Source organism: Passer montanus, unplaced genomic scaffold, assembly GCF_014805655.1.
Source record: "Passer montanus isolate IOZ18808 unplaced genomic scaffold, ASM1480565v1 scaffold6, whole genome shotgun sequence".
NCBI classification, from domain to species: domain Eukaryota; kingdom Metazoa; phylum Chordata; class Aves; order Passeriformes; family Passeridae; genus Passer; species Passer montanus.
The window spans coordinates 7,656,047-7,680,810 of NW_024371037.1; the positions used below are offsets into that span (position 1 = coordinate 7,656,047).

Genomic DNA, 24,764 nt, shown 5'->3' on the forward strand with positions numbered 1-24,764 from the left:
ACCATTTCAGCACTTCTCAGCCAATCACCCGTGTTTCAGAACAGGGCAACAATTGCAAAGCTAGCATAGCCAAGTTGCTTACTATGCAGGAACAGGAAAGTTAGGGGCCAGTCCAAGTCTCCTGCATATTCCTCAATACCATGCTTATTTAAGAACATTTGGATATTAGGAATAGTTTCTTCACAGAAATGGCTGTCAGACATTGGAACAGGCTGACAGGGGAAATGGTTTACTCACTACCCTTGGAAATGTTCAAAAGCGATGTAGCTGTGGCTCTTGGAAATGTCATTTAGTGGTGAACATGGTGGTGCCAGGTTAATAACTGGCTTCTATGATCTAGGAGGTCTTCTCCAACCCTAGTGGTTCTGTGATTCTGTGCATATTCTGTTTACTCAATAGTAAGGCACTCTATCATATGCACTAATTAAGTTTGTGTTAATATGTTCTTGGAGTTGCTGCAGTACCTTCCCTTAGCAAAAGACTTGAAAAACTCAGACTATTTCAAGGTGAAACCAGCATTTTGTGCTTGTGTTTTGTTTTCTAGCACAAAGCTGGTGCTTTTTGTTTTATATACATGGCGTCTGGAAATACAGTGCAGGCAAGTCCTCTAGCAGAAAAATAATGGATCCAGGCAGAGTATTTCCTGAAGAACTAAGACAGATTTGAGCTTTGTGCTGGCCAGGAGATTTCATTGCATAACAGCTGGAAAACTTCAGTAGTTTCAAGAGTTCCAATCTCTTGATTGTTCATGGAAGTGAAATCCAAAGGTAGTAACTATACAAAGGAAGCTACTCAAAATGTAGCTTAACAAGACAATCTCTATAGCAACTTGTACTGAAAATGTGTCTTTATTAAAGTGTGGCATGTGTGAGATCAATAGAAAACACTTCTGCATCTCCTAGGACCTTTGATGTGTTTTCAGAGGTGATATTTGGATATATATGAAAGCTAAATACGTTACTTTTGAGAGTACAGGGATATTCAATAAATTACAGACTCTTAAACTGCACTTTCCTCACTTTTGTAATAACTCCTCAACAAGGAAATACATTTGTCTTATCCATTTAGTATTTTTTTTTTATTTAGAAGAATCTTCCTTATGACTATTAAACCTAGGACTCTGGGAATCAGTTTTGTTTTATTTCTCTGCTCTGCAGAAATGCAAGGAAGTCTCATTTCATATGCCTCTGAGCCAAGAAGGGACAGACAGAGCACCTGCTCATCTTGTATATCTGAAATGGACATTTTTCTATGTGAAATTTTTCTTTTTATGCACTTGTCCACAGCATAGAATATGTGGTGCTCTACTTTACTTGGGGTCCCTGAATGCTGTTTGATGGAAATAGCGCATGGTAGTTTGTGAGGAGGGCCTGAGAGGGCAGAAATGGATAGAGGGAGACACTATTCTGTTATTTTGGATTAAGCTTGAAGCAAAGGAAGCACAGAATATTTCAGTACCAGTACCTCTTTTTGGATGAGTATTGGACTTTCATCTTCAGCCTCACCGCCTGCCTACAGAGGCCACAACACCTTTGCATCAGTTCCCTAGCAAAGCCAGGGGCCTCAGCTCTGGGTGTGCTGATGCACATGAGGTACCTGTTAGACAGAGGCGTCCTCTCCACACATCTGATCTGGATGGTGCTGAGCTCCTGCACGCTGCCGGGGCGGCTGCCGCTGGCGGTGGTGTTGGGGATGCGGTACGTCTTCTTGTGTCTCCGCGAGCAGCAGGTGCTGGTCACGCCTTGCTGCGACGACAGAGAGGGGCTGTGGCTCGGGGGCCTGTTCACCGTGGAAACCTCCATACAGCTCTCTTCGTAGACTTGCTCATCCACAAACTCGTGGTTCTAGCCCAGAGGAATCCAACAAAGGGCCAAAGCACACAGAGAAAGATAATTGAAGTGAGCACATTAATCGTGATTGTTCAACGGCTTAAATTGACACAACTGAATAAACTGGGAAAGTTAGCTTATTCTTGATTATAGTGTTTAGCCCATATTAGTCTGGGCTGAATACCAATACAAATGTAAACACTGGAACAAAATTAACAAGAAAATGTTAATCCAAATTATTTTGCAAAATAGCATGTGGTTGTAATGTAGTTTGCATTATAAATATCTATACAGTCTTTGAAGTGCCACAGAGGATTATGTTTATTAATAAAATACAAGTGGTGCTTATGTAAACACTCTAAATGTCAGTTGAAAATAAATAAGATTTATTATATTGAACTATAATATAATAAAATTCATAAATATTTTCCAGATAAGTTTATAATACTTCCTTTTGAATTACATGTTAGAAATCAGGATCTGAAACAACATTTTTTGAGGTATGCATCTTTCTAAAAGAAAAACATTTAAACAAATAGACATGTTGACTAGAGGAGATGAGAGATTAATTACTAATTAATCTAATTACTATAATGGATGTAGATGGCTGTAGCAAAAGCAGTTTAGGGGACTGAGCATTTTAGTCAAATGAAGTCCTCTTAATTCATGCAGTCTTCACTTGGTCCCAGGAAAGACTGTGGTTTTATAGGGTGGTCGCAAAGATGAATCCAAATCCACTCAAATAACCAGTTTACATTAATTCATCAAGTGATTAGGGAGTATGTCAGACCCAGCCACAATTCCCAGATTTTCTATGTGTGAAATAATGGTGTTGCTTATGGTGGCAAGGGAGGGGAGGAGATGCAGGGGAGTGGGAGAAGCTTTTATACTTATTTAAAACTAAGGAGAGATTGAAGTATGTTTGCATGCAGTTTTGACAAAGCCTTCTTTAAAAAAAAAACTTTCCATTTACTGCTGAAGTTAGTCTGTGTATCCTGATAATGATTTAGAGGAATTGTTTAAGGAGCATTTTCTGGATTGTTTTACACTCTACTCAGTCTCACATCAATTTTGTCAGCCTGCTGCATTTTTGTGTATTAGAATGAGGTAAATTACTTTTCCCCTAAAAAATTTTGCTCTAATTGGAAAGGTGCTGGTGTTTTTCAGAATTGTCATATAGGGCCAATATAAAATATGTGAACAAAGTAAAGAAAGTAACAACTCTGGCCAAGTGTTTGCGACAAATGAAAGTACCTTTATAGGCATAACATTTTTATTTCCATTTTTTCTGTTCTTCTTCACTCAGACATAAGTTTGTGTGAATTAAGAGGTGTTGAAGAATGTACATTTCAAATAACAAGGAAAAAAAGACCTTGCTTGACAAATGACTTTTACAAGGCACATGTCAGTCACAATCAAGATTTTGAACATGATCACACAGTAGGCATAAACTTCAGAGAGAAAAATAACCTAATTGCTCTTGTGTGGTTACGTTCAGGGGCTTGCCGTATGTTTGCAAAGAACTCTGTTATTTGTCTGATTAAAAGCAATTTTGTGCTTCCTAAAACCGTTATGAAGCAATGATTAAAGAGTTTTATTGACTGAACTTTTAATACAGAGTGGAAATATTTTGAAATGCTATAATGGCACAAGTTAATTGATTTAATTATACTTATTAATTAACTGTTCCTCAATTAGCTAAAAGTAATTTGTAAGATATATATTTTTAGTGCAATTATTTTTATTATTAATGCAATCTTCACAGAATTCTGTAACATTGCCCACTCTGCATTTCTGAGGGTGGGTGAGATCTTATCCTATTGACTTCTCAGTGACAGAGAAGAGAAAATATGCCTTTTCTCAGTATCATGATGGTTATACCACAAGGGATGGTGAGAGTCTTAAGAAGACACACCACCCTTCCTGTTCTACAATGAACCAGAAACTTGCCAGATTCCAAATGCCGAGGGCCCAAAATATCAAGTTCCCACTAAAATTTTAGGAATTATTCATCTCCAGAATACTTGGAATAATAGTAATAAGCTTAATAATAAGCTTGGAACTGCTGCATATATTTTTGTCTTAATATATCATAGGAACTCATGGCCAGTAGCAAAACCCAACAGAAGGAAAGAAGAATGTAGATTCAAGAAACAAGATAGTACTTGCTTTACAGACTTCATTTTTAAAATTTAAAAAAAAAAGTTTTACAGACTCCTCCATTATGATTAGAGGAAAGGTGAAATTTTGGGAGGTGAATTCAGCTCCTAACAAATTAATATAAATTTTTTCCATGATTTCTATGAAAGTTTGACAAGACCTGTGGTTATTACTCAGATTTTTAAATAAGTTTGCAATACTCTACTGTGAAAAAATTTTAAAGGCAAATTGCTGTTATCAGGTTCTGGTACAAAATGTCTCCAAAATGTTTCAAGAGGACCCAGCAAGAATCTTAGCAAAAGAAACCACAGTGTGCTCTGCATAGGAAGTAAGATGTTCTGTCCTACAGCACATTTTATAAAATTAATACTTCTAAATTAAGAATGGAGAAGAAACTAGCCCAACAAGCATGTGGGTGATGTATTGTTAATTGACATAACAACTGGGCCTTTATTTCAAACACATGCTGTCAAAAGGAGAACATTAAATTCCACACATATATCAGGTTTTAATTTATCAAAATTTAGCAATGTTTGTTGTGGGAAAAAATTAAGTGTTTGTTATTTGTTTGTTTTGGGGGGTATTTGGGGTTTTTTGGGGTCTTTTGTTTTTGTTTTTTTGAGAAAAAGCAGATAGACTTTCACAGTGATCTCCATCAAATATAGCAGAAGTTATATCTCTCTGTTATTTATATGCATTGGGTATAAAGCCTTAAAATAAGATAAAATGGCTTTTCTTCCTAGCTAGCTGCTTTAATATAAAGGCTCATTAATTAGAAGAGAGAACTGGAAACATTCAAATCTAGGCTGGTGTTGCAATTCTCAGGAAAACACAGTTCTCTTTTCTTACCGTGGTTTTTTCCAGGCAGTGAAGCAGGTGGTGGTGCTGTGTTTCAAAGGAAGAGCCAGATTTGCCAACAAAGGCCTGTTCTTCTTCATTGGAGGACTGTTGATACATAAAACTCTGTATTATTCTCAGTTTTGAACAAGAGGGTTCTTATCCAAATATTTGATCAGAACTAATCTGGTAGCATACTGTACACGGTAGCATAACTGCAACACTTTGTCTATAAAGTATACCAAAAATTATTTTGCACCTTAATTTGCTTTTGCTTTTTTAAAATCAAACTATTTTCTTTCCCTTATTTGCATCTCCTTTTAAATGTTTCCATCTTAGATCTTTTATGCGTGGATAAAAGGGTACCATTTACAAGTGCAATAAACACATAAGCTTTGAATGTTGGATCAACACATGTTTAAAATTTTAATCAATTTAATTTACAGTAAAATATTTGTTCTTCCTGAGAATGTGCCTGATTTGAAGATAACTAAAAATAGCTGTCCTCCCAGGATCATTTCATAGCACTAAAGAATTTGTGGTATTGCTGCTTACACAAAAATTCATGTCAGTGATCCCAATCTACTGGGTTTAGAAAGCGTATAGCAAATGTTACTGACATAGAATGAAGAATTAAGCAGAAAGCATCCACTGTTTATTAATTGCTTTCATAATTATTCTCTAGAAAGCAAGAAACTAAATAGGGGAGGAAGTGGGATAATAGAAAATACAATTCAGCCGTGGGATATTTGAAATCTGCACGGTAATTAAGCTATTTGGTGTCTTTTTGATTCAAATATTTGAGTTCTTTCAAGCAGAAGAGGAAACAGGGGCTCTGACTGCTCATCTCTTGTGCTAGACAGGACAGATAGACAGACAGCCACTTCCTCCTCTTCTGGCTATAGGTTTAAGTATCCGGCTGTTTAACATTTATTGAACGGAAAGGGCACAGAGGAATAAAAGCCTTTCTGTATTCCTCAGGGAATAGCCTAAATGCCAGAAAATGGCAGGGATTAAAAACCACTCTGTCTGCAGTCTTTCTCGGCTGGGTACAGCTTTGAGCAGCCAAGGGGCTGTCTCCCAGCAGAGTGGGTCACTGTGGATCCCAGTCCCAGCTGCTGGTCCTGGCTTCTGTGGCAGGGGTGAGCAGGGAATTTACTGCAGATACCATTAGATTATAAGGCATTTGAGGTAATCACCAAGATTCTCCTTAAAACCAAGTGTTCCTTCAAGGGAACACTTCACTCTGCAACACCCCTCTTTGCAAACAGTATTCAAGAGCTGCCTTTTCCTTTACTGATGATGAAACCTGGTTTTGTCACCCATGTTTTGTCTACCTGTTTAAAGCCGAGTGAGATAAATTCAACCCACCTCCTAAGAGGCAAATGCTCTGTACTTTCCTTAATGAGTTCTTCTACAGGATCTAACTCCAAAAATATGGGTTACATTGAATCCAGAATTTCTAACTAGACATTTCCCTCATCTCTTAACACCCCACCATCAATTCTCACAACTTCCTTTAACAGTAGTAATTGTCCAGTTTATCCTTCCTAAATCTACCTCTAAAGACAACATTGCCCAGAGCCCCAAGGTGACTCACCCTGGTGATAAGTAGAATAAACTACGGCTGGGCTGTCATTAAGTGGTTACTCCAGAGGTGGAGGGAACACAAACATTACCTGCTGCAGCTGGTTGCTCAGCAAGCCGTTCCGTTTGCTCTGCATGTAGGCATTAGCACTCCCACTCTTCGCTGCGCGGATTCGGGCGAGCCTGGCTTTCTGTGAAAACAGACAAAATGAAGAGTGCCATTTGTACTCACAGCCATCACCCTGTTTATCTAAAACTGCTAATTGGAATCAGCTGCTTATGAATACCAATCTCACAGTGACTGACAGACTACATTGCATCCATCCTCCAGGTGGAGAAAATCACAAGTGTCTTCCCATTTAAAATGCATTTGATAGAAGTTTTTATTTGTTTGCATCTATCAGCTTCTAAGAACAATGACTTTGGAGAAGGGATTAAACAGATCAGTATGGAAGTTCCACCTTTTTTGTTTTCGTATTACTGCAACTGCCACTCCTTATGTCTTGTGGGGCAGAAACATGGACATCCATTTCAGTTGCTATTGCAGTAAAAACCTCTTTAAAAGGAAATAAACAGTTTGGAAAAAATGTAATATTGCAACATCTATGAGTGGGTTTCTCGGAGTCTTCTGGGTTTTTTGGAGTACCAGAATGTAAAAGTACTTTTATGCTGTCTCCCAGCTAAGCTCCTGAATACTTGCCAGGCCATTTTAGAATCATAGAATGGTTTGGGTTGGAAGGGGCCTTTAAAGGTCATCAGTTCCAAACCCCCACCATGGGCAGAGATGCCATGCACTACATCAGGTTGCTCAGGGCCCCATCCAGCCTGGCCTTTAACACTCACAGGGGTGGGGCATCCACAACTTCTCTGGCAACCTGTTTCTGTGCCTCACCACCCCCTTAATAAAGAATCTCTTTCCAATATCTAATATAAACCTGCCCTCTTTCAATTTAAAACCATTGTACCATGCTGTGTCACTGTCTGCCCGTATAAGAAGTCTCTCTCCTTCCTTTCTATAAGTTCCTTTTAGGTACTGGAAAGCTGCTCTAAAATCTCCCTAGAGACATCTCTTCCCCAGGCTGAACAATGCCAGCTCTCAGCCTGTCTTCATGGGAGAGATGCTCCAGCTCTTGAATTATCTCTGTGGCCCTCCTCTGGACCTGCTCTAGCAGGTCCATGTCTTTCTTGTGCTGAGGACTCCAGAGCTGGATGCAGCACTCCAAGTGGGGTCTCACCAGGGCGGAGTAGAGTGAACCACCTCCCTTGCCCTCCTGGCCATGCTGCTTTTGATGCAGCCCAGTAGGTATTTGGCTTTTGGTGCTGTGAGTGCACAGTGCTGGCTCATCTTCAGCTTTTCATCCATGAGGACTCCCAGGTTCTTCTCCACAGGACTGCTCTCAATTACCTCCTCTGCCAGCCTGTACTCGTGTGGAATTGTCCTGACCCAAGTGCAAGCACTTTGTACTTGAATTTTTTGATCTTTCATGAAGTTCTCATGGGCCTACTTCTCAAGTTCGTCCAGGTCCCTCTGGATGGCAGCTCTTTATTCTGTTGTGTTGGCATTGCTCACCTTTGTATCATCTGCAAACTTGTTCAGGCTCACCTGGTCTCACTGCTGGTGGCATTGATGAACATATTGAAGCGCACCAGTCCTAAGACAAAGCCCTGAAAGACACCATTCCTCACCGGCCTCCACCTACCTCTTCATGTCTGTCAGTACAACCAGACTTAATACTTATCATATTTGGCCATAGACTGTTCACAACCTGATTTTCCAGAGACTGCAGGTATCAGTTACTGAGAGAAATTTGTGATTTCTCAGGTCAGCCTCATTGCTTGTGAAGGTGACTTTCACCTAGAGCAGAAGGAGGCTCGTCAGCGACAGTCATGCATGCAGTGAATTTTGTACAACACGTAGACCACAGAGTTAGGGGAAAGCATGAAGAGTGGACTCTCTCAAACATCAATGTGGAAAAGACAAGCTTTTATGGGATTACTAGGATGGCATCCTCGTTCTGTATATTTTGTGGCTCATTACATGTACAAGATAGAATCTGGGTTTATCTTCATGGTTAGATTCCTGATTCTGAAAGCCAAATGCCTAGCAGCATGTGGAATTAAATGGCTGCTGAAGCACAGAAGGAGATACACTTGAAAAGGAAGGAGAAGCACTTGAAAATCCAATTTTGATACATTAGTAGGGATTTTCATATCTGATATTTAATTTGTGGACATTTTCAAAAAATAGAGAGAGTATTTTCTCCCCTTCCCCAAATTTATGTGACATTAAATGTCAGTATGTGCTTAGAGAGGGATGCAGCCCAGTCACCGCAGCCACCAGATCTTTCTGGCATTGTGATTAACAATTAACTGACTTAGAGGAATGGCTCAACACCACATTTCTTTGCACTCACACCCTCAAACTCACAAATCTTCTCAAAAGCAAGCCAGGAAATTTATGACAGCTAACAGCTAACATGGCTGAAATCTGGCTTGTGCTATTATCATGAATTTGTTATCATTTAATTGTTCTGAAAGAAAATAAAATAATGCTCTTCATGTGGGCATCCTTGAGCCAAAAGGCTCACATGAGAGGCTATTGATTGATTTTGTGATACAGTGCCCATTTTGAGATAACACATTTGTTTATTGACTTTCTTGGTGAATATAGCTTTTCCAGCAATGCAGTTAATGCATCTTATTGTAGTAGTAAGGAGAAATGATCCCTGATGACCTTGCCTGGGGTCCCCAGGAGCAACCAGTGTGGGGAACTGTTACAGCTCCCACCCTCCTGGCTCACATGGGCTCTTAGGTGGAACATCCAGGGCTACCAGCCCAGTAGGTGGCTCAGTCCTCAGAAAATAGATTGTTTCAAAATGGTGCTCCTGTGATGCAACCCCAGCATGCTGGGTTGAAGGGTGAGGGAAGGAGTTTTAGCTGCACCACAGAATAGTCATAGGCTGGGACAAAGGCACTTGGTTATGTTCATAAATATATAAAAGTTTAGTCATAGGAGCTTGAGATGCTTTGGAAATGCCTTTAGAGGAGTTCCATAAATAAGGGATTTCAGTCACAAGTGTTTTAGCTGTGGTACTTTTCAGTCTCCTCTATACAGGGAGATTCATTAGAATGAATCTAATTCATTTAATGAACAGACATTTAGCATACATTAGTTCTGCTTTTCCTTTTCCTTTTAACATGCATATTCATTTTCTCTTTAGTGATTGAAGTAATAATTATGGTGCAGCATCATTTAATAAAGAAATATGAAAAACATAACAGTCCATCAGACTATCTTAATATATCACTGCTATGACATATATAATATGAAGGCTGTACTTTCTACGTAAAGATTTAAAATTGCTTTGCAAGTATGAATTTATTGTATCTCAGAAAGCTTTTGTGAGCTAGAAAGTAATAGCGTACATCTTTCCAGCTGAGACTCATTCAGATGGCCTGAATTTATATCATTTACCAAAGAGAAGGCAGTAAATCTGAGAGGAAGAGAGGAAGCAGATATTGTGGCCTCCATGTTTATACTTCAGCTTAGAGAAAATACTGCAGAAACTGGAGGTGTTTACAAATCTGTTAAAGTGATAAGATTTATTTTCAGTGCTTCTGCCTGATTTATATATGAGCCTGCAGCATGAGCAGTCTAGTGACTTCTCACATTTCCTATCAAGGCATCATTAAAAGCTCATGCCATCCCCACGATTTTAAGGGCTGTGCACTGGGGATAGAAGTCCCACGAAAGGCATCAAAATGATATGATGACATCAGGAAAACTGTGTTACAGAAGTGCTGCATTGTCCTTCAGACTGCATTTTCTGTCATGAATAACAGAATGGGAGTGACAACTGCCTCTTTCAACCACTTCAAAGCCCTTTCTAGTCCTCCTCTTTCACAAAATATCTAGGAGAGAAAAAAAAAAGTATGACGATATCCTGAAGTAGATGATATCTTTGCTATGAAGATTTCCTGAGTATGAAACTTTGATTTTGGTAATATTTACATGGTCTAAGACTAAAAATAGGTAGATGAAATATAGTTCTTCTGCATATTTTAATGAAATTCAACCCCAATCATCTAATCTCCATCTTCCTAAGAAGTTGATGACCAGCTCTAATTTTTGCCACATGCCTTGTATTTGCACTGAACTTCTCTTTTAAATGCATGTCTTTCTTTTTTCTTGCTTCAAATTTTACAACATAGAGTTGGATCCTTGTATACAGCTGCATTCATAGAAACCTCACAAAGGGAATTCACTGTTATTCAACAACAGTTAGCTCTGTCAGTTTTAGAAATATAAACATTCATTTTCACAAGGTTTTAAGTAGAGCTAAATGTAGCACTGTGGGGTATTTACAACATCTAGCTTTTGACACTCAGATGCCCTCAGCTGTCCAGCTATTTTAAGAGAATGATTTCATCAAAGTTTTAGGACAGGACTTATGGTGGTACTGGGAATAATTTCTGTCAAAATTCTCTTCAACTTGCTATGCAAGAAGCCAGGGTAGCCCAGGTAATTTAGTATTTAACTGCTGTTGGCTCTTGCTGCTTTCCAGGTTACATAATTGTTTTACTATGAAAACTCAAAAGTTATTAATTACTTACCTTTTAGTTATTATTGTTTAATAACTTTGTACATTTAAAATATTAACATTCCTTCACAGTTGTTCTGTGTGCAGAGCCTTTGGTCAGGACAGAGCTGGTTTTCTTCACAGGAGCTGGTATGGGACTGTGTTTGGATTTGTGCTGAAAACAGTGTTTACAATTCAGGGATGTTTAAGTCACTGCTGCACAGTGCTTGCACAGAGCCAAGGCCTTTTCTGATCCTCCAAGTGTCACTTCTACCTTTCTGATTTTCACCCTGTCCTTCTGGGGAGGAGAAACAGAGTGAGCAGCAGGGTGGGCTTTATCTGCCTGCCTGTGCTGAACCACAACACTGGCTCCTGGAGCAAGGTTGAATATTGTAAAAAAAAAAAAAACAGTTGCATTTTTGTTTATATATATTTTTTTTTTTTTTTTTTTTGGTGTTTCATAAATCCACCCAGTGTTTTTGTTTTTAAATGAAAAATCACGCCTACATTTTATGCTCATTTCATACGTGTCTAATTTTCAGTAATTGCAAATGATTGATTTCATATTAGCTGACAATAATTTGCATGACATCAGTATATAACAGAGAAGAAAATGCTGTTTACTTTGCACATTAATGGACATGGAATTAAATAAGGTTTATACATTTCTTCAGTGGTGCCTTGCTTTCACAATCTATTTAAATTATTTGTCAATAAACACGAGTTCTACATGCTTTTTTTTTTTTTTTTGTTAGACTCAAAAATCCTGGATAAGTTACTGTTACTTATATTTCTGCAATACTCCTGATATTAATAGCTTGTCTCATATAAAGAAGTCAAAATGGCTAGCAGGTTTTTCTACTGCAAACACTCTGTTTCAGACTTCCAGATGCTGTTAAGCAGTTGTTGCATTTTACCCTCGAGCTATTTATAATTGGCTAGTAACTGATTATTCATAACTTGACAGATAAATGCATCATGTACAATTAATAAATAACAAAGCCATGCCAATCTTCAGGATATATTTTGCTTTGTGAAGGTAGAAGATCATACTTGCATGAAAGATCCAGGTTGAATTTTATGTCTAAATCAACTTTTGGAGCTGATGATGGTTATTTGGCTGTTCTGTTGAGGCATCATGCAAAGTCACTCTAGGCAGAAAGTGCTTGGGCAACTAATATTAGGGCTCTTTTGTTCCTCAGGTAATGAACAGCACTGGGCAGATGTACCAGCACTCAGACACTTGTTGGCCAAGAGGACCAACAAGGCTCTTGCCTCCCAAAGACATGATGGAAAAGGCACATAGCATATTCAGGATATGAAGGACTTTATAATCACAATTGCTGCTGCTGGGAGTGGACCTTGGTGTCCAAACTGCCATGGAGTGGCCAGACACCCATTCCAAGGGGGAAGCTGTGTCTCCTCCTGTCCCTTCCCTGGGCCGGTAGTCATCCCAGGGAACATGGCACTGTAAGTGTCCTGCCAAACCTCAGCCCTTGCTACCTACCACATACAGAATAGGAAATCATACCCTTCCCTTCCCTTCCCTTCCCTTCCCGCCTTTATACAGGACAAGACAACTGTCATTAACTTTGCCCAAAGTTAATGGGCAACCAAAATAACAACCTCTTGAAGTTGTCTCTAGCTGAGAAAATCTCCACAAATAGCATTTTTCAAAACTGTCTCAGTACTGATAAAACTGCCTGAGAAGAAGGCACAGTCAGACTCCAGGGCATAATTAGTTATGCCCTGATTTTCAATGTCTAGTTTGGATTATTTATTCATCCATTTCTTGTCAGGATAGGCCAGATCCTTGGACCTTACTATCTGATAGAAAACAATGTTTTGATAAGCATAGATGATTTTTCCTTTCTTTCCCTCCACCCCATGTCTGTTTTTGTTTATTCTGATTGCAAGGGGTTTCCTGTACTGCAGCAGAAAGCTGGCTTATCCTGCCAACATTTTCTGTATTACAGAGTGGGATTTCATGGCAATTATAACAATGTATTTTTATGATTGGATGCAGGAGCTTCCTTTAAAATCCATTCAAAATGCAATGGTATATAAATAAATTTCTCCCTTCCATCTTCTCCCAAGCATTTATGTGCAATGTCTTTGTGCCAAAAAGAAACAAGTGGAATTGTCTAATCTTGAATAACTGTGCAGAACTCAGTAAGTGCATAAAATGATCGTTGCATGGCTCTTAACAATCCTAATATAAGTGACAATATTTTTCTGCTGTAAATTGTCAGTACTTCTGGAACTAGATTTCAACTCTTCAGCAAAGAACTTTCTCTTAAGTTTCCTTCCAGCCCAAGTGCTTTGCCATTTCTGAAGTTTTATCTTGATTAAACTTATGTATGAGGTATTGATAAAGTTGCTCAATTCAAAGGCACAACTGTCTCACTCCAATGGAAGCTGCTGTAGCCAGCAGGAGGTACCATTGCCTGCAGGGTTTGTGCTACTCTCCATGAAACTGCACCTTCTTTTAAGCTTATGTTCTTCAGCCTCAGAGAGCAGAAACAAGTTCAGTGCCTAGGGAAACATTTATTTGAGAAAATGGTGTAAAGCCTCTATTGTATTGAACGAAGAAGGAATTTCAAACTTCAATAATGTGACCTTTTTGCCTGAATATTCTTTTACAATGTAGTAGAAACCCCCTGTGAAATGCAAGGCTATATTTCATGGCTAAATATGGACTATACAGTACCCATGAAGTGCTTTTTGTTGATTTTTCTTTTTTAGTCCATCAGAGCAACATTCAGTTCAACATCTCAGTCATTTTAGATTGAAAGAGATTGGCTTTGCAATAGGAGATATCAATGAAACACACATCCAGTGCTAAGTTAATCAGACCTCAAAGCCATTTTCTCCAAAGCAAGAAGGGCATAAACACAGTCAGAGGAGATCTCTCATCCCTGCTGTTGGCATTGTTCTGGGGAGTAGAGGAAAAAACGCTTGGCAGGATTGCCATTCATCACTCTGTGTTCCTGTTTGAAACATACAATGAGCTCACTGTTTTGCAAGGAGAAAAAGTCAGCTATTAACTCAAGCAGTTTCTATTCAGGAAGAGATTATGGGGAATAGCAGCCAGTCTAGCAATTTAACTTTTGTGAGATATTTTCTAGTGTCCATTTCTTTTTCATTGACAAATTGTGCTGCTTTTGGCTGGGGTAGAGTTAATTTTCTTCACTGTGGCTGGTGTGGGGCTGTGTTTTCATGCTTCCAGTCTTCTCCCTGATCCTGCTGGTAGGGGAGTGAGTGAGTAGATGCATGGGGCTTGGATGCTGGCTGGGTTAAACCATGACACAAATGGCCTAGAAAACTCTGTTTTGTGGCATGCAGTAGGACACAGTTTCTATCTGAAATGTGTGTGGCTGCAGCTGTTATGAAAGCTCAAACAGGACAATGATTGCGGGGATCGAGCAGACCTGTTACCCAGGAGAGCCACAGTGCTCAGGGGCACAGGCAGGAGCACTGTGTCCTGGCTGAGGTACAGTTGTTTCTCTGCTGCCATTCCACAAAAAGAAGTACAAAAGTTCTTAACAAAAACAAGTTAGTGTAGAAGTTACATGAAGTCAGCTGTGAAAGAGGGGAACACACACACGGCTGTGGAACAAAACAGCATGCAGAAGAGTGGGTGGAATTAGTAGATAGATAAAATATGGGATTTGGATCCCTAAAGTAGCCTATTTTAGATCAGGTTTCTAAAGAGGTATGACATTCTTGTTATACACTTCATTTCTTTTTATAGCATTTTCCTCATCTGGCAGCATTTTTCCAAGATGTGGCCATTGAAAGGTGCTGTATCTTCTGCCTGGGCCTTATGACTTTCTTGGCCATGTACATCAGTTTGTCCTGATTTTAAGATATTCTGAGAATGGTATCAGTGCATACATTTATTTAACTGATTTTGGGTGTGGGGTTGTTTGTTTGAATGAAGAAATCAGTCAAAATGGTGGCCAGAGAGAAACACACAAACATTATGTATCTGACTGTGGTGCTGTTGTTCATATGAAGCAGATGCAGCCTGCAACCTCCTGTGTTCCCTGGTCTGTATATGCAGACCCCAGCCATGGTCTGCCTGCACATTTCCCCAGCAATGATCCTGCTCTCCTGAGATCACTGGAGACTCAGGACCTCTGAAGAGAGGCCATGGGTCCACAAAAAGCCCAAGTGGTGACACCTCAGCCTTGGCAATCATGCAACCTGTGTGGCATCTGAAGCCTTTCAAATGCCATCCACAGAGGAGAGGAATGTAAGACATCTCAGCTCCCAGAGCCGGGCTCCAGGTCACCATGGTGTTCTCTGAGCTGCCTGGCACTTCAGAATTCAAAGTGGATTAGAGCAAGTGCATTGGCAGTGATGTGGAGACCTAAGTGACTGACTGTCCAGGCTTGGCTGCATCCCTCCTGATAAATACTTCTCTTCCTAACCCCTGACCTTGTCCATATGTCTCAGGAAGGGAAACAGCCTTCTTGTAGATCTAGTGGATATTCTAGGGAGAGACTCAGCAAATCAAGGAAGCTGGAAAAACAGACTTTTACTTTCTTTATCTGACTGAGCTGTTTATCTGAAGCCTTTTAAGGAAAACAGAGCTGAGGAGACAATTTCCCCAACAATCAGATTCCCCTAGAGACTGAATCTAGGACTTTAACTAAACCTGGATTAGTGAAGCAATCTGTTAGCAGAGATGTTAGAAATCATTACGAGGTTTGAAGGTTTTCCTTGTTTGTTTGGTGGGTTGTTTGGTTGTTTTGTTTTTTTTTTAATTTTTCCTCAGAAGACTGTGGTAGAAAGAAAGCCTGCCTGAAAAACCACAGAAGAATCTTCAGTGGGGGAGAGTGCAGCTATGGTCTAAAAATCCTAGATCTAGTCTAATATGTGGGATTAATTATCAAAATAATAGGTCTGCACATTTTGGTAGAAAAGATAAATGAACTGGTTTTGGTTTGAGTTGGGGTTTTTTCCTTCACTAAAAATAAGACAGAATTTGCATCCAGGACATGGTTAGGCATGCAGCACATACATATAGTGATCCTCTTGCCAAGAAATACACACTATAATGACACACAGAATATAGAAAATCATATTTTACTACTGTTCCACAACATAAGGGGGAAAAATTAGAAGCTCACCTTTTGTGCCCTGCGCTTGTCTGCTCGTTGATTCTGGTGGTATATACGGCTGAAGTTGGAGACAATTACAGGAACTGGCAGAGCAATGACCAAGACCCCACTCAGGGAGCATATTGAACCAAAAATCTTGCCAGCTATTGTCTTTGGCACCATGTCACCATACCTGGGTTAAGGAAAACAAAAGGCTTAGTAAAAACAAAATCTCTTCTAATCATTTTATTTCACAATGAATTAGTTACACAATATATTTTACTTCTCTTGCAGATAATAGTTGATGCATATAGATAATGCTTTTACACATATTCTTACACATACAGCTGTCCATTGTTGTGCACAACTAATTTTAATTTGAAACAATTTTGGGTCTCCTGTCTGTAAAACTGGGGGCAGGTAAAACACAAGCTTTACCTGTTGTACTCTTCCTAGGCTGCCTCTGTTGCAATGGAGAGAGAATGACCTTGCTAAGAAAAAAAAATCAGTGTTGAAGTTCAGTCCTTATGCTGTTTACTTGAAAGAACTCATCCATTTCATTGGCAAGATCTAAGAAAGACCACTTGGTAAATTAGATACTAAACTGAATAATCTATTGTCTCAAGCTGATATAGTACTTTCATTTAGCAGGGTGACACATTTTTGCAACAGGTTTCCCAGGAGATCATGGACTTTCCATCATTGTATTTTTTGACCTTGGCTAGACAGAAGCATGGCTGACCTAACTTGTTGTTAACATGAGAAGCTGGAATAACTGAGTTCTATGGTCTAGATGAAAGCAAACATGGAAAAGAAAGCCACAAGAAAGCAAGCAACCAAATTGTAACTGCAATCCTGGCAGTGCTCAGAATTACTAAAGCTACCACCTTTCTTTATGATATTGGATATTGTTTTGTCCAGCAAGTAAGAACAAAGTGTTACTGATGTATGTAAAGGCACTCCAGTGACAATTTAGTAAGAGATTTTAGCTGTTTGCATTTTGCTGTATTCTATAGGGGACAAGTATGTAATTACATCCTACAGAGTTTAATAAAAAGATTAATTACGATCAAGTACCATTCAGTTTTTAACTTTATTGGATTTAAAGTTATTATTAAACATTGATTTTAGCTTGTGAGTTTAGTATGCTTATGAAAAGAGAGATAACAAATTCCCTATTACAAAGAATTTATAAACTCTTAACACAAGAAAAGTTAAAAAATAAAACTGTGGGTAAACTGAACTGTGTTTAGAAAACACTCTCTGGAAAACAGAACCTGTCTGTGCATCAGGAACTGGAAAAATAATAGAGAAGGTGGAGGAAGTCTTCAAATCAGTGTCCAAATTGTGCGCCTAATCACAAGAAATGGATAAAAAGGTGAGGATATGGGATGATGGAGAGACTATAGGAAGTTAGAGGACACCTTCTAGCAATGAGAGCTCAGCTCATGTCAAAAGAAGGTGAAGATGAATGGTTTGCATTTTGTAAGATATGAGTAAAGTGTTGAACATAAATATTCAAATAAGTTGTCATGCAGGCAGATGTAATATAGATGACCAAGTTTTAGACTATTGACATAGATTATGTTGTATTAAATAAATATTTTGTTGTTTTACTAAGCATGTCCAAGTGTAAAATATTCACATGAATAATATAATTAATATTTCTGCCAATATTCAGGCCCGCCCCCCGAATTTGAATGCTATTAGTTTCTCATTTTGTGACATGGCAGGGTTGCATGAAAAGTATATAAGTTAATACATTGTATCATTTACATTAATAATATAACTGGTCTTAATAAAGATATCTAAAAATGGGAAAAATAATAGAAAGAATGTCATGCTTTCCTTCACATCAACATTTGCATCCCACTACATAGGCATTTTTGGTGTTTTCCTCTTCCTAAGGCCTGAGCTGACTATCAACTGTATGCATGACCAGCTGTTCTTTTCTTTGGGCAAGGAAATGGATAAATGACCTTTCAAGGTCTCAGACAAATGGGATCCCCAGCACCTCACTAACCCCATTTTTTTCCAGACAGAACAGTAGAAGAGCAGTGGGCATAGGGCCAGGGTGGTGAGCTTTGGGGAGAAGACCTAGGATCAAATCACTGGCAAACATTCCTGCTTTACTATTCATTAGTTTTACTTAATTCTTATAGATACAAGTATTTTCATATATTGGATCAAACTGTGTGAACAGACAATGTGATTTTGAAATGCAAAATTTACACATGCCCAGTAATAGATGTCTTAAATTAGATCTCTTAAATGAGATTTCTAAACCCATATTTAGATGCTTGTCACTTGAAATGCCAAACTGCTGAACCTCCATAAGCTTCCATTGTCACTGATGGCAGCTGTGGACAGAAGACATTGCTGGCTCTAATTAATTTGGCTGGGAATTGCTCAGGGATATAGTTCATCCTGTTGATAATGTGACACTATAATTATATGAATCAAGAGCAGACTGAAGCTTTAGGAGTTGTGACAGGAACCACAAGCTCATCTATCTTTAGCATTTCAGTATTTATGTGTGAACCTAACCAGTGACATAAGCAGATGCCTTTTCATAATATTTTAGTGTTACAGAGTGAAATAAAAAAAAATAGGATTGTTTGACACAAGAAGGTATTTTGCGATGTTTTTCTTACCTTCTGGACAAAATGTCATGCAGGTATATATACTGCTTACTTGAAAATAACTTGCTTTCAGTTACTTTTCTTTTTAGCTTTCATGAGTTGTAATACAGTGACATTTTCCAAAGGTAATGTTGCAAGTCTGTTATTTAGTGCTAGTAATACCTTTCACATAATTAATAATTCTTACATAATTAGTTTTTCTTCTGTTACTAACCACTGTGCTGGGGTTGTTTAAACAAAATTATAGTCAGAAATAATTACTTTAAAGAAATTAGTCTTCCTAATTCTCACAGGATGAGAAACATATTTGGTTACTTCTGTGAAAAAACAGAGGTTTTGCTACATTTGCCCTGGTTAGCCTTGTTCTCCTCTGGGACAGTGACACAGATTTTAGTCTAGGGTAGTCATGATCAGAATTGCTAATGAAGTTCGTCCTCTTGAATTAAACATTACCTTTAGTTATACCTCATATATCACTGAACACCACCAATGGAAATGGATGACATAAAATGAAGGGAAAATTAATTCTATAGCTCCAACTGCAATTGTTTTATTCTTTAGAAATTCCAAACGAAAAAAAGAGTGTAACTCCATTTTCAGATGGCAGGGAAGCTTTGAGGTGCTAGCATTCCAAACTGGAAAATTTATACTTGATCTCTAAAACAAATTCTAAATTCTGCAGAAAATCTGATTTCTTCAGCCATGAAGACGCAACAAATGTAGACTCTTATTAAGCAATTTTCACAGACTCCCTTTTCAAAAGGGAACTATTTTAAGGTTTTATCTAGTGCTACTCTGCTTGTCTCACTTTTCTTCAATCTGGAACCCTAGATATATTCTCATTTATTTGCTTTTTTTCCCTAGTTGCAGTGTTTTCATAGCTTTGTATATTGTCTGTTCTGCATATGTCTATTATTGTAGCCAAAGCTCAAGCCATTCTCTGGGCATTTGTGATTTGTACTGACAATCTAATTTTGTAATGTCAGACATGTCATCCCAGTATTTTATGTTCTGGATGAATGAAGAAAAAGAGGCTTCATACTGATCCCTGATATCAATCAGGTTCATTCTATTTCAGTTGCCAAAAAAAAAAAAGGAAAAAAGACTATGACAAACCAGATGTGTCAATCAAGTTTTATCAAATCATAAGTCAGAAACAACATGATCAAACTAATGCTTAGGTTTCACTGGATGCAGTCCAGACAGGCCAGAGGGGCGATTGCTTGCAGTCCATGAGTTTCATTAGATTCAGGAATAAGATGAATAGGTGATGATGCCACAAATAGAGCCTGCAGAATTTAGAATTTGTTTTAGAGAACCTCTTCACTAGGTGACACTGTACAGGGATGGATGGATGGATGGATGGATTGGATGGATGGATTTAGAGGCATGTATGTTTGTCTCGGTTGTTTGTATTCATCAGGTGGCACTGACTACTTTTGCATATTTGACTCCTTACTGCAAGACAGACATCAAGCCAGGGGATTCCTTCATTTTGCAAACACTGTCTCTTTCAGAGTGTTGATGTGAGTAACATGGGTGTGATGTAGCACTTTGCATGACAGACTGGGGGGAACGAAATGCAGCTTGAGCCATACACAGGAGATGGAGCTCTTGCAGGAGCTTGGGAAACACAAATGTATTTGGGGTTACTACTGCCCAGCTGATAATCTCAGCATTGCCATGTCAGATCTTACCCATGGAGAGCCACCTGCCAACACACTACTGATTTTCTAACTGATGAGTGGAATATATCTGGTGTTCCATACCCATAATTCAAGAAATCTCAGACAACACAGACTATTTGTGGCATCATCACCTATTCATCTTTTTTCTGAATCTAATGAAACCCAGTTTCTGATGGCTGTAAGATGAAATATTTCATAAGTCAAAGGTCCAAATTATAAATGAAATTAATCATACTTTTTGGCCATTTTTAACTTGATGTGAGAGAAAATTTATTTTCTTTAATAATCTTAAAAAATGAGAGGCACAGTGCTGCTTATTTAACCCCTGTTTGTTTATTTGAACACAGGAGTAAATTTTTTCCAAATAAAAAATAAGCATATCATGGATGTCAAAATAAATAATGACAGAAATTTTAATTTGGCATATTTTTGTGTGTTACATCAGAAATTAATATTTGAAATAGCTCACATTGGGTCAAAACACCCCCAAGCGACATCTGTATCAAATCTGTAAAATCGGAGAACATATATAGGAAGAATAAATCCAGCATTTGCTTTTTTGCAAAGCCTAAATACTCAGGGCTGAAACTGACGGACACGGTTAAGGTTAAAAAACCCTCACTACGACAGGGTTTTCTGACACTAGAGGGCGTAAACGCCATTAAAACCAAATGCAAATGCAGAAACAATTTAAAATGCGTGTTTCAGATACATATGCCCTCTTCCACCTCTTTCGAATTAATTTACATTCTTTAAAGAATTATTACATTGATTGAGATTTGTTGTCTACTCCCATATCATTTGCTGAAAAGGAAGGCTAGTGACAATTTTTTTTTTTGTTTTCAAACATGTAAAACATGTCAGAAAATAATAGAGTTGTAAAATAGATGCAAAGACATTAAAATTAATGTGGTAATACTTATTTTAAAAGAAAGAGAATTTATGACCAAAGAACAATGGAAATAGTATGAGATCCATGGCAACTAAACAATCTTTGCAAAAGCCAGAACAGTTCATATTTTTTCATGTGTGGGGGACAAATCACATTTCCCAGTAGATTTGGTGGGTCACCTAGGCAGAGATGTAGATTTGTGCACGGGAGGTGATGAAGGGAACAGTGCCCTGCCTCTCCAGGCACGGGCGATGCTCCCGCCCTGCCCGCTCTGTGCTGGGTGAGTGCTTCACCCACTGCAGTGGGATGATGATGATGCATCTGCTCTCTTGTCTCCTGTCTCAGCTAATGGCTCTTTCCCCTCCTCCAGGAAAAGCCCCAGAGGCTGCTGTGGTGAGACTCTCAGAGAAAATTATTCAGCTGCTCATTGGCCCATGAGTTTAGCCAGCCACCCACCTCGGCACACGTTTACATCCCAGTACAGGAGCGTAGGCAGGAAAAGAAATTCCCATCCTCTCTGACACTACCAAATAATAATCATGGTGAATCTGCCTTACTGTCCTGGTTTTGGCCAGGAAAATAGCCTAATGATTTTGGAAAAGCAATTTCTAATAATACAAAATTATTATGTTGCTGGTTGTGTGAGGTGCAGAACAACATTACACAGATTATTTCAAATTTTATTCCAGCCTAGGAAGATTCTGCATGGAATTGCAAATAATCTTCCTGGATACTTTTACTGCTGTGCAGGGCCCTCTGCTGCAATAGCTCTCTCTTCTGCCTAGTCATGATGGACATGGTCCCCTCTGGGTCCACAAATGTTCCTTCAAGTGCTGCCCAGTATGATCATTCATGAATGATGAAAACCACATCTGCTTCTCAGAAGTGGTAGTGCTCCCTGGGTTTTCCAGCCTACAGTGCAAGAGAATTAAAATAGTGCCCCTGCACCTGGCTGGGTTAGCAGTTCCTGAAATACAGAATTTATAATAAAAGTCAGGGGATTGGAGGGGGAGGGGGGGTTGCAGTTTTTTGTTTTGTTTTATTTTGTTTGTATGTGCACCAGGGTTTTCACTTAAACAGATTTGCACAGGTGGACTTTAGTACTTAGAGGTCAAAACACAGGAATTTTTGCAAGGAAAAGTTAAAAGTCTTGCCCAAAGAAACACTCTCAGCTTCTTGCAATCCAGACCAAGTTTCAGATAACCAAATTCCTTCTGTTTTCCTTTACCTTAAAATATCAAATTCAAAGACAAAAAAGTCATCTTTTGTTGTCATCTCTCCCTCACTGAATAGGAAAACTTAATATCCTACCTGTTCCCAAGCAAATCATCACAGAATTAGGATTACTGCTCCATTCTGCATGGGGGATTTTTAAGCTATCAGAGGGACAGGACAGCTCACTGACACCCAACAGCAATGTTACAGTCACTACTGAGATGGCATTCTGTTTGTTTTCTTTCCCCAGACTTCAGAAGTAAAAATAAGCATGTTTGTTTTTAGGAAAAAAGAGAATGTTTATGAATGAATCCAACACTTCATAAGGACAAGAAAAGCAACACAGCACTAAAACTGTTCTTGATGTAAAACTTGCAAGCTGCCTTTCCAAGTGTTTCCTAAATCATGCTGGTTCTCACAATACACTGTCCATCACCCACAAACACAGGTGAAAATCTGCCTTCTTTAGAGTTTGCAGGCAAAGGGAGCTTTGTGCAACCCTTCACACAGAACCAGGATTCTGTGGCAAGTGCAGGTGCTCTCAGCCTGTGTGGCCCTGCCACCTGCCTGAAGGTGACACTGACGCTGTGACAGTCACTGCAGAAGGTCTCTGCAGAGGAAGCTTGTGCTTCCAAACCCCATATTTGTTTGAAATGATGGAGACATCATATACCATTATGGAGTAACTCAGAACTGAGTCTTCCAGCTGTGGTTTTCGTGATGGAGATGCTCTCCTGGGAGATCTGCCATGTTATTCACTGGGATTTTTTGCTTAGTTTAGAGGATGGAGGACTGTATGTCAGCAATAAAATTAATCAGCTAGACTGCCACACACTCAGCAAAGGACGAGTGACTTGTTAAGCTCTGCCTGTGTGCTCTCATGGGCATGTGAATAAACCAGGCTCCATTAGGTCCCTTCAGAACCAGTGGACTAGCTCTGGGACTAAGCATGTATGTTACAAGGGAGCAAATATCAGTTAACCACTTTAACTTTGAGATCACTTAAAAAAACCCACCATCAGTAAAAATACAGAAGCTAACCATTCTAAGAGTACAAAAAGAAGTTCTATGCATAAAGCAATACTACAGACATGTCAAATTACATTTGACAATTGCTAAATGGAGTCCTTGTCTAAAGAGAATGCTGTAGATTGTTATAAAACTGTTCCCTAGAGCCTTCAAGCTGCTTGGTAACTAAATGCTGGTGAGTTGACACTAATTAGCCATTTTCAACATTACACCCAACCAACAACAGATAATATAAATTGCTACTGGTAATAATTTTAAGTGGAACTTCTAAATAAGCATTTCCACTGTGTTGCCTTAAGGATTCAGCCTGTACAGTTACAATATGGGAGCTAATTCTGTTTTTAAATCACTACTGTATGTGAATGTGAAATGAGGCAGGTTTGAAAGAATTAGTTAGACATAAGTAAAAATGACTTAATTTCTTAAAATGGTCTTTACTCCTAAGAATATTATATCTGATTAATATTGAATTAATTTATTACTTTGTTGTATTACTTTAGAATTCTAAGTCTTTAAGATATCATGGTGATGAGTGGAGAACAAATCTTGGCTAGATGTTATTTCATAAGATGGTACAAAGGATTACAGGAAGAATATACTTTTCCAGTGTTGCTCAGATATGTGTTTTCTGCGGCCTGATGCAGACATAAATTTTTTTCATTCTATTATATATGAAGCCAGAAGTAACTGAGAGGGGGAAAAAAAAAGATGACAATTTGGTCTTTGCTCCTGCAATTCTGTAATTCCTTCATATAGAGAAAATGTTTCAGGGTCTTTGCTCCTAGAAATCAATGACTTCTATTACTTACTTAGGACCTAATTTTCTAACAGTTTTTTGTCAGAACATGAACCCACACACAAACACATATATAGGATGAGCCGAGTAGCTCTTTCATAGCTTATAAATGAACAAAATATGCCAATAATAGTTTAGAATGAAACTTCATCTAGCCTAATATTGAGTCTCCAAAATTATACCTAAAGCAAACAAACATTTAGGGAAAAAGAATTGGCTAAATATAAATGATAATATCATTGAATGATCTTCCATCCTTCAACCACTTACAAATAACTGAAGAAGTACCAACTATGATTTTTTTTTTTTCTTGCAGTTAGTGATTCTTAGAGGGTTGCACTTCCATGCTTATTTTGATCCTTTAAATCTGTGCACATTTCTGGCATTCATGACACTGGCAC

The 24,764-nt window shown here is 38.6% G+C and overlaps 1 protein-coding gene across 2 annotated transcripts in view; it reads right to left on the reverse strand.

Annotated features, from left to right (window-relative positions):
- The window catches only part of KCND2 (potassium voltage-gated channel subfamily D member 2), a 267,546-nt gene that overhangs the window by 3,393 nt on the left and 239,389 nt on the right, over window positions 1-24,764 (reverse strand). For both annotated transcript variants that reach the window (XM_039726751.1, XM_039726750.1), the window contains exons 3-6: window positions 16,132-16,294; window positions 6,506-6,604; window positions 4,839-4,934; window positions 1,597-1,844 (exon numbers count right to left, since the gene is read on the reverse strand). In XM_039726751.1, coding sequence (XP_039582685.1) covers window positions 1,597-1,844; window positions 4,839-4,934; window positions 6,506-6,604; window positions 16,132-16,294 — 606 coding nt within the window. The remainder of the gene's footprint in view (window positions 1-1,596; window positions 1,845-4,838; window positions 4,935-6,505; window positions 6,605-16,131; window positions 16,295-24,764) is intronic.